The following is an 11,350-nucleotide window of genomic DNA, read 5'->3' as shown; positions in this document are numbered from 1 at the left end:
ATCTGAAAGTCAGCATTATTTTATGTAATAACACCGAAACGCTGTGATGTGCTTGATCCCAAACAGCTGGTGTGCCACAAAGGTCAAAACTCAACAACAACAACAGCCTGTAAGCTCACTGTGAGTAACCCAGGGCTGGGGGAAAGTACAAAACCGGTGTTTGCATTGCGTATTAGACATTGGGAAATGGGGATGTGTGTGTGTGTGTGTCCACGTGTGCATGCGTGCGTACTTGTGGGTGTGTGTGTGTGTGTGTGTGTGTGTGTGTGTGGGTGTGTGTGTGTGTGTGTGTGTGTGTGTGTGTGTGTCAACTTCGTTCAGACCACAACCTAGATAATATTCAGAGGAAGTTCTAAGAAAGCGTGCATCGCTTCATCTGTTCCTCAAAACGGAGAGATCCACCAATCACAAGCAAATAAGCACAGGAACAGGAAGTGTGCAAGAGAACAGGAGAGAAACATCCCACACACACACACACACACACACACACACACACACACACACACACACACACACACACACACACACACACACACACACACACACACACACACACACACACACACACACACACACAACTGTCACAAAGGCTGATCCTTCTCACATGACGCGCGTGGATGCTATGTATGTGTGAACCCCTCACTTGGACGTGTGTACTGTATGTGCTTCACACAGTGGTGGATGTAGCCTACACACTTTCCGTGTGAGGATGAGTGAGTCGTTGGAGAGACCCCTGCCTCGCTCTGAGGCCAGCCCAGAGGGGGAGAAGCAGCAGGAGAAGAGTGTGGGGGGCGAAGCTGACCTGTGCTGGGAGGATGGGGGTCTGGCCACGGAGCTGCAGAGAGGGATGGAGACCATGCGCCTCAGTGGACAGCTGACTGATGTCACGCTGACGGTTCAGGGCGAAGACTTCTCCTGCCACAGAGCCGTGCTCGCCGCCGCCAGCAACTACTTCAGGTACACACAAGGGGCATCACAAGGGAGGGAGGAAAGTGGGACTGAGTTTCTAGGGCCCAAGGTGGAGGGGCCTTAATTATTTTTTACTTTAGCTATTGAAAAATAGCAGATATACAAGCTCACAGCGCGGCACCGAGTGCCGCGCTGCAAGCTTGTAGATCTGCTATTTTTGAAAAGTCGTGAAAAAATGTTCACGGTTTTTCACGTGCCGCACTGCGAGCTTGCAGAACTGCTATTTTTCAATAGTTAAAGCACAAAATGATGCGTAATAATGCGTTCCCAGTCTAAATGGGTTAAACCCCCTCCCCCCTATGAAGAACATTCATTTGGGGCCCGCAGTGAATCCTTGTACCCAGGGCCCATAATTTGGTATGACACCCCTGGGTACACATGGTTAGATAGATAGATACCTTTATTATCCCAAGGGGTGCAGCAGTTAAGGTTACAAAGTTATAGTTCTGTTGTGTACAGTGAAAAAACAAAGCAGAAAAAGAAGCATCAACAATTCAGAGCAGTCGTAAACGTTGGTGGAAACCAAAAATCAAAAAAGTGCCTCAACGTAATCATAACCCAAATAGTAACTTATAGTATATAGTACTACTTATCAATGCAGTTCCAAACAAGAAAAACTACCCTAACCAAATAAAGTGTCCATAACAGTCATGCTACATAATTGTCTCACCGTTATCTTGTCATAACACAAGTAATAATACTTAAATACTACTTACATACACAGCCATTTACAATATGCGTTTGCGCCTATACTGCCAGGAAATTATTAATTTTTCAGAGTCACAGTAGATCTCCCTTATATGCATGACATTTTGGTAGGCTGTAGTCTATATAGTGTACACTAGATGTCGCCAGCGATTAAGGTCTCTGGCGATTGCTAGAAGGCCTCAAATTAGCAACCAGTCCATTCACTTAGCATTAGCGTTAGCATGGAACGGCCCGGGACCCGTGCACGCCATCCACGCTCTTAAAAAAAAAAAAAAAGTATCGACTATGTGCCTTAGATGCCCAATTGACGCACAGAGCCTTCAAACCGGATCAAGATCCGACGTTTAGAACGTGAGATAGAGCCGAGTTGCTGTAATGGTTTCCAATGTAAAATATATGCTCGGGTACATGATTGACACGCTCGATTTCCGGTTTCCGGCGATGACGTCACTTCCATCGCAGAATCCTTGCTGAAGCTTATATGAAGCTAGAATGGTCATTTATAGCTCAAAAAATGTCAAAAAAATACCAAAATCATCAGAAAATGATCCCCAAGGCGACGTTTGGCGATCTGGCACGGTTTGGCGTCCCCAAAATGGCGATGAAAGGCGATTTGGCTAAGAATGAGTTGTTTAATAGTACAGTGCAAAAAAAGCATGAAAAGTGACAAGTGCTAAAAGGTAAAAACGGCGCAAGAACGCCTCTCTAGGAATGTCATTTGAGGTCAGAGTCAGTAACAACCAAATATTCCAGTTACGTTATAGTTGTCCTTGCCAAGCGACCTTTGTGTGTCTCACTGTATAACTTGAGAGCAATCGACACAAAGGACTTTCCCAGTCTCTCACACCTCCGTCCTGGGTAGGTGAATCTGTCGTATCCTCTCTTACTCCACATGGTTTAAAGCTAAATTAAATCTCACAAGTCACGACTTGTTAGTTCTAGTCCTACTCTATGATTTGTGAAACAGTGGGAAACATGTTGGGCACACTAAAATATTATCACATTATGCACAGTTATGACGTTTTGGTAATATTGTTCTAAACCTATGCTCTTGCTGCTTAATTAATTACAATAATTACCCAGTTGAAGAAATCCCCGATCAAGGCTTTAACCTTTGCTTTTTGGATATATAGGGTTATATGGAAGATGCTACTGCACATGAATTCTATTGCTAGTTTGACCATTTCAAATACTCTTTAAACATAAAACAACTGAACATTGTGACGTGTCGTGAGCTTAACTGAAGCGTATTCATAATATTTATTGATGCCTCTCAAACCATTCCTTAATCACCTCAAAATCACACAAAAGTTATCAAACTAATCTGAGGTTGGTGTTCATAGTTTAGGTATCAAAATGACAGTTTTGAACAATTCAATTCTATCAAAGCAAGAGTGTGGCTCGCGTGGCAAAGTGGTAAGTGAAGTCCATGCCCACCACCACAGAAGCTGTGTCCGGCATCTATGCGAACAAAACAGTCCTGTGTTTGGGGGAGGGAAGCCGGGCAGGGAGGTGATATTGGTCAGCGGGAGAAGTAGGACAAATTCCCTAGGATACAAAGTCAGTAGGATACAACAGCAGTGACAACACAATAATGTGTGTGTGTGGGGAGGAATGAATCATTGGCAAAACGTCTAAATTGGGGGAGAAAAAGTGTCTACTCTAAATTTAAATGTTCCTTTAATGTGGTTGTGGCTGCAGGGCGATGTTTTGCAGTGGTCTGAAGGAGACTCACGAGGATCACGTGGAGATAAAGGGGTTGGACAGAGAGACCATGAAGTCTCTCCTGGACTACACCTACACCAGCCAAGCCCTCATCACCCACACCAACGTGCAAAGGATATTGGAGGCTGCCAGTCAGTTCCAGGTGAAGTACAGTTATCGCAAATTGACATGCTATGTATGGCACAGTGCATTTGGTGTAGTCTTTTACAATTATAGTCAACATCTCTTGAGTCTTTCCCTCATAGTATTATGAACGCTTATAGTGCTTGATAAATAAATACATTGTTAAAGCACAAACAGATTCATATCCGATAATAATCGGTGCAATAGAATAGTTTCAAAAACATTTCTTATGGCCCTTCTCTCGCTGCGCTGAGGGACTGCGTCACACTTGGTCAGAGCTGGGCTAGGCGCAATCGCTTTCTGACTTTTCTCCCTGTTCCTAATATAGCAATGTGCAAACAAAGCATCTGACTACGCCTCATGTCTAAGACCAACAGGTAAATGGGGGCATAGATGAGTGCAAGCACAGTACATTTGATAATTACTGTGTACTAACGTCAGCCCCCACGTTATATTATCAGTGACTGCATCAGTTGGAAACTACCAGTAACATTTGCACTGCATTTTTGAAATGCTATCTTACACAGGGTATAAGATAGCCCAACTTTATAAGGAACCAGTTTTAGTTCCGTTTTCCTATGATGTGTTCATTGCATCATTGTATAGCTTATACTTTGTTAGACATTCGGTTTTAGGTGTGGTGTAGAATTCATTCATCTAAGAAGTCTTTTGGAAATAAAACGTACTAAGACTAGAATACCATTTTAAGGACCATCATAGTTATTATGATGATACATCGGCCTATTCATAAATGGAAGGAACCACCTTTTGAGATTATTCTGATCCTGTCACTTTGAACACATTTCGCTATTGCACATAGCTGTGACAGTTTGGGTATGTCCACATATCCCGCGACAGATGCATTGACCCCCATCCACTCCCATGTTAAGGGAATAACCCGGAAGAGGCGTTCGGACTCTGACCGAAGAGGCATTATGCCGCTGCGGGGTCACGAGCACAATAGTTGAATACATGACCCTGTAGAGACACGTACTGACCAATGGTACAGACCTAAACGCTGGAAGAACGTAACTTTGTTGACACTCCCATTAGCAGCTCAAGTGTGAAGGTTCAAAGGTAAGGGAGTAATGCTGCCATAGGCAGAGGCGTTTCGACTTCCTTACGAGCCTGATGTGGGACCGTTCCCTGAGTGGCATGTAGGCTGGACAGTAGAATCCAGAGTGTTAACACAGAACAGAACGTACAAATTAACCCATTTTCTGTCCAGAGGTCTGCCGCGACACTGAGAGCTCAGACAGGGAAGTGAAAGTTGCCCAGTTGTTGTTAACTTCCAGGACACATTTTCTAATTAACTTAACAGCAGGTCAACATAACAGGTGGTAGGGTGTGGTGTGGTGGTGTGTGTGTGTGTGTGTGTGTGTGTGTGCGTGCGTGCGTGCGTGCGTGCGTGCGCGCGCCCGCACATGTGTCGTGCATGCCTGTTTTGTACTGAGCAACCTTTCTGTTTGAAATGAAGATAAATAATAAAAGCTCCTACTGCTAGATAATAATACCACGTACGCACACTCGCATGCACGCATGCGCACGCGCACACGCACACACAAACACACACACACACGTGACGTTTAATTAGCAGTGATAGCTGAGTGGTTAGTGTCCACAGACTCCACACCTAGGACTCTGGAGGTCCCAGAGGTCGCAGGTACGACTCCCCGCTCCAGCTATCACTGCTCCCCTCCCCGCGCGCCTTGTGCGAAGCACTGGGGGTCAGCTGGGTTAAGCTGAAAACTGAATTTCCCTTGTGGGAGGGCGTAGGTAAATTCTTCTTGTTACAACCTCATAAACCATTATGCACCCTTCCTTCTCCCCTCCAGTTCCTGCGCGTGGTGGAGGCGTGCGCCGGCTTTCTCACCAAGTCCCTCCAGCCGGAGAGCTGCGTCTGGGTGCTGCGTCTGGCCGACAGACACTCCCTGCCCGCTCTGAGAGCCAGGGCCCAGGAATACGTCGTCAAAGAGTTCTCCAAGGTGGTCCAGCACGACGAGTTTGCAGAGCTGCCGGCGGACGCTCTGGAGTGCGCGCTGCAGCGTGACGACCTGAGCGCCACGCACGAGGAGTGTGTCTTTGAGGCGCTGATGCGCTGGGTGAGAGCGCGGGAGGCCGAGCGCTTCCCTTCACTGGCCAGGCTGCTCTCACACGTGCGATTACCGCTGCTGAGGCCAGCATTCTTCTTGGAAAATGTGGAGCCGGACGAGCTGATTCGCCGCTGCAGCGAGGCATTTCCTCTGCTGCAGGAGGCCCGCACTTATCACCTGTCTGGCAGGGAGGTACATTATGCATGTTTAGTACCTCAAAGCCCATAACATCTGCTCTTAGCTGGTATCTATGCTGGACAGTACTGCCTAAAGCAGGAGTCCTCAACAGGGGGTCCGGGGCACCTAGGGGGTCCTCAGGAGTTACTACAGGGGGCCCACCAAATCTTTGTGTGATGGGGAACATTAGCCAGAAATAGCAGATCTACTCACAAGCTCACAATGACTAGTGGTGCGAGGCGTTGTGAGCTTGTAGATCTGCTATTTTTAGTGGTCGAGTTGACTAAATAGTGAGGGTTTAAAACGTTAACTGTCCAACATATTAATGGAACAGGTAATGTGGGTCAAAACTAGTCTATAAAACTATCTATGATATCTATGAAAAGTTTAATCTGCAACACAACTTTTTTAAATATGTAGTGGGGGGGTCCCTACTTCATCTCTCTCTCAACTAGGGGGTCCATGACCTGAAAAAGGTTGAAGACCCCTGGCCTAAACGTATCTAACCATAAATAGCCTATACTGTAGGAAGTAGGCTGGGAAACAATGTAGTCCTGTACTTCCTGTGCTTCTGGTTAGACACATTAAGCAGCGGTTCTTTTCTATAGGCTCTATCTCCAGGTCACATAAAAGTAGCTTGAAAAATCTGTTCATTTTGGCAAGTGGTACAGTCATTATAAGTATAAATATAGGTTTAAGTGTATGGAAGTGCAGAAGAATAATCATTAAATCAGAATGACCATTAGATACAAGCTAAGCTCATTCCCAATGTTATATCCATTTACATGTATGTATGTGTATTGTGTATGATACACAGGTGGTCTCGCAGCGAACCAAACCCCGCATGCATCACTTCCTGTCGGAGGTATTCATGATCATCGGTGGATGCACTAAGGACGAACGCTTCATCTCCACGGTGACCTGTCTGGACCCTCTGCGGCGTAGTCGCCTAGAGGTCGCCCGGCTACCAATGACAGAGATGGAAGACGAATCCCAAAACAGGAAATGGGTGGAGTTTGCTTGCATCAAGTTCCGCAATGAAGTATACATATCTGGTACGCATACATCATAAAAGCTTTTTAAAAGTCCTATAATACAAAGGTCCACAACTCCACGTTGTGTGTGAGGGCCGTAGCTGCCCGAACCTCTTGTACAAGGGTCTTCAACAGGGGGTCCGGGACCCCTAGGGGGTCCTCAGAGTTACTACAGGGGGTCCTCCAAATCTGTGTGTGACAGAAACGCCTCGCAGTGCGAGGCGTTGTGAGCTTGTAGATCGGCTATTTTCGGCAAAGAGGTTTGTTTGGTGTAGAGGGGAAAAAGAGTGAAAGGTCATGTTAATTAAGTATTGACGGTTCAAGTGGTTAAATATCTGAAATTGACATGAATCCAAAATATTTAGAGGATAGTGCTGTCAAACAATGAAACTACAGTATATGGAATCTCTGAAAAGGTTGCGCAGGTCCCTGCTTCATCTCTCTCTCAGCTAAGGGGTCCTTGGCCTGAAAACGTTGAAGACCCCTGCTCTAGTATATTTGCCTTTAGTCTCTGCACAAGTGAACCAAACATTTCAATGGTGTTGTTTTGTTTTGCTGTTTCATGTCGAAGTTTTAGTTTCAATTATATTTTATACATTTACTACTATTTATGCACGTTCAGCTCAACATAAATAACAAAGACAATGGGACTTTTTCATTGTTTTTCTTTTTTACTGCGATGGCAGTTGTGGTTTTGGATCTTTTCCAACTGAGGAACTGAATAGCAGCATGCATAGACCTAACTGTTTCCTTACGAAGAGCGGTTGCTAAGCAAGACATCAATTTCTCAAAGCTGTTAAAGAAACTGCTGTTAGAGCTGTTATTTTTCACACCTTCTTCCTTCAGACAGAGGAGGACCTTGTAGCTAAACGTACAACGCAAAACATAGTAGTCCTTTACTGACAGGGTATTCAAGTGTAAGCGTCTTAGCAGTGTAAAAAGGATTTTAATATTTGTCTTTTATGCTTTTGTGTCTGTAGGAGGCAAAGAGACACAGCATGAGGTTTGGAAGTATAATGGTGCCCTGGACAGATGGATCCAGGTAGAATCTCTGATGAATGGGCGCTGGAGACATAAGATGGCAGTCCTTGACGAGAAGGTGTACACACTTGGAGGATTTGATGGGGTACAAAGACTCTCTAGTGTAGAGGCCTATGATCCCTTTAACAATCGCTGGAGACAGGTAAACATAATTTAAAACTATATGTGTATACATATTGCCATCACTCCTTGACTGTGTACACAAACAAGGAAGCTGTGTTTTCACAATATCCAGTCCTCATTGGCCATTCAGCCAACAACTTGTTTCTGAACTTCCCCTAAATGAGTAATATCACACCAAGGCTTTGACATAAAGATATTTCTCAGCTACCTCAACATTGTTCTTGTGAAGCACTGATGTTCTTATTGGTGAAGTAGCCTATTTATAAAGATCGGTATTTCTACTGAGCCAAAGGAGGTGTAGACCGTAGGATATACCATGCAACATCTTGCTAACTAAATTGACCTATTTCTGTTTCCATCAACATCTATACAGTATGTGTAATACTGTACTTAATCAGGGGTTTTCAACTAGCCTCGTAAAAAGTCAAGTACACAAAGTAATGTTACTGTAAGTCGTTAAATGTATGAAAACACACATTTAACATAAATACAATATGTACTGTATGTCCATAGCTCCATCCCTCTCTCTCTCAGCTAAGGAGTCCTTGGCCTGAAAAACATTGAAGACCCCTGACTCAGATTATGAATTGCATTTAGTCTCTCTCAGAGCGTACAGACTTACATTACAATATCATTATAGACATGCACTAATATGCTCTATACCCAATAACCTTATTGTCACGTCTGTATTCATTGTAGGAGAAGCCCCTCTTGCTAGGTGTGAGCTCTTTCGCTGCAGCCAGCGTGGATGGGTGGATCTATGTGATTGGTGGTGGGCCTAATGGGAAGCTGGCCACTGACAGGGTCCAATGCTGGAAGCCTGGCTTAGAGAATTGGGAGCTACGAGCAGCTATTCCCATCGAGGCTAAATGCACCAATGCGATTGCATTCAAGGACCACATCTATGTTGTTGGTGAGTGGCCTTAAAAGGGCAACTTTGCTGATTTTAACCCGAATGCTAGCATTCTAATGAATAGATAGAAGAATAAGCGCTGCGTGGGTCTGTGAGTAATATAGTAAGTAAGCTGTAAACAGGTGCTCTTTAGTAGAAAACCTTTTTCTACTTTGAACTGAACAGAGCTGCCTTGAATCGTTTCTAAGTTTCCCACCTCATCATTGCACCTTTGTGATACCTTTACGGGATGGAACTCGATTTTTTGTCCTCCTAGCATTCTATTGTGAGGAGATTCATGTGAAAATCTGACAAAACCGAGCTACTCAAAGTGAAAGTGATGCTGTCTACTAAAAGTGAGGTTTGCCTAATAGTCAAAGCAAAAGAGTATGATTCAAGCCTAGAGTGGGGACCCTCAGGGAAATGAACCATTACAGGTCTGTAACTCTGAGGGGGTACAAATTGAACCAAATGGACCCGTAAGGGGGTCCTTGAAATTAAAAGGGCTATGTCCTGACTGGGTAGAAGGCTGGTTACTCTGTGGCATTTTAACAGAGAATTTCTTACAGTGCCTATATCTCAAAGTAAAAGAGTGATGTGTGTTTGGTTGCACCTTAATCGACTGTAAGCAATAGCCGGTCCGATGGTACTGGAGAAAAGTATGTATTGATAATGAGGAAGGTGGATACAGGGATTAAGTGCAACTGGAGCTGGTCATGGCTGAAATTTGAAGTTGAATTTGAGGTCAAACGACAAGAGCATACATTTCCTCCATGGAATGTAAGGTAAAACAAAGAATGTATGTAAACAAGTGCAGTCATGCCTTGCAAGCACATTGCAAAATGACATGCACAGTCATAATGACAACGTATAGCCAGCACCCTTCTACCCTGAGAGACAGCACATACCCTCAGACCCCCAATAGTATTGCTATCAAAATATACTTAAAGTACCCAAACTAGAAAGTATATGCAGAATGTCCCATTTCACAAGTTTTTAAATTTATTAAAGTCTTTTGAAAATAGCAGATATACAAGCTCACAAGGCGATGCATTGTGAGATTATAGATCTGCCATTTTCTAATGGCTGAAATATAAATACGGCTGAAGTGAAGATGTATGTTTTGTAATAATAATCAAAATCTACAAAGTAACTAGTAACTAAAGTTTTCAAATAATTGTGGTGGAATAAAAATATAATATTTGCCTCTGAGATGAAGTGGACTAGAAGTAAAAGTACTGAGAATTGGAAATACTCAAATAAAGTAAAAAAGAATACCTCAAAAGTGTACTGAAAGGGGAAGACCACCCATTTTCAATATTGAACTATGTCATTAATATACCTCAGAGGAGTTGTGTGGAAATAGAAAAAAAGTTCCCCCACTTCTGATGTGTTGCCTAGAACTGGAGGATTGATTTTGTGGTTTGTATTGTAAAGTACAACTTGATGACATCAAACATTGTACTTTACAATACAAACCCCAAAATCAATCCTCCAGTTCTAGGCAACACAGAAGGGGGGGAACTTTTTTTCTATTTCCACATAACTCCTCTAAGTTATATTAAAGACATAGTTCAATATTGAAAATGGGTGGTCTTCCCCTTTAAGTACCGTACATCAGTTGACATAATGTGCACTTACTTTACACCACTGGTATGTGGCCCTCATTCTCACTATGCTGCCCTCTTCAGGTGGGGCCATGCACGCCATGTACTGCTACTCTCCTCTGTCAGACGTCTGGACCCTGGTGACCAGGCTGGGGGAGAGGGCAAGCTGCGCCATCGCCGCCTGTAACAACAAACTCTTTGTCACCGGTGGCCGTGACGACAAGAACCAGGTCATCTCCACCGTGATGTGCTGGGACCCCACCACAAACACGCTGACAGAGGAGTGTGTGTTACCGTTGGGCGTCTCACATCATGGCTGCGTGACACTCATGAAGTCCTACACACACATACGCAGAATAGCCCCTTCTAACGCCCCAGCATGACATACACATATATATTGTATAGTTGTCTGTATTGTATACCCCTGTAAAGGACGTGCTAGTGGAGACATGAGGTTTGATGGGACATGTGCTGTGTACAAACCTTTCACTTGGGGTGTGGGACCATGATCTGTCAATAACCTCAAATTGTTATATATCACAGAAGTGATTAGCTGATGAATTAACTGATTCCAAAGTATTAATCCTATATGAAATGCAAATCACATTTTAACATAAGGGTCATCATTCTGCATTCTTTTCAGTTTGGTTTCTTTTTGCACAATTGTTTTCACTTTGATCATTTCATGCATTTTGTTATCAAACTATAACACATCAGTAATCAGTATCAGTAAATTATCTTCTGATAAAAGTGAAAAACTGAAAATGTATTTTCTGATTACTAAAGAGCTGCATGGAGAGATAGGTGGACCCATTACTGAACAAATAGCAAAGTGCTGGGATACTTTTTTTTACCATT

The 11,350-nt window shown here is 43.8% G+C and overlaps 1 protein-coding gene across 1 annotated transcript; it reads left to right on the top strand.

Moving 5' to 3' along the window:
- Positions 1–609: 609 nt before the first annotated feature.
- On the top strand, positions 610–11,343 carry klhl6 (kelch-like family member 6). Its single transcript, XM_080753665.1, has 7 exons — positions 610–957; positions 3,379–3,544; positions 5,361–5,810; positions 6,613–6,850; positions 7,810–8,012; positions 8,693–8,906; positions 10,577–11,343. The coding sequence occupies exons 1-7, from the start codon at positions 710–712 to the stop codon at positions 10,873–10,875; spliced, it is 1,818 nt and encodes a 605-aa protein (XP_080609791.1). The 5' UTR covers positions 610–709; the 3' UTR covers positions 10,876–11,343.
- Positions 11,344–11,350: the final 7 nt, after the last annotated feature.

The sequence above is a fragment of the Nannobrachium achirus genome (genome assembly GCF_963921795.1).
Source record: "Nannobrachium achirus genome assembly, chromosome: 22".
Lineage (NCBI taxonomy): Eukaryota > Metazoa > Chordata > Actinopteri > Myctophiformes > Myctophidae > Nannobrachium > Nannobrachium achirus.
Note: the sequence above shows the minus strand (reverse complement) of the source record. Positions and strands in the feature narration are given on the sequence as shown.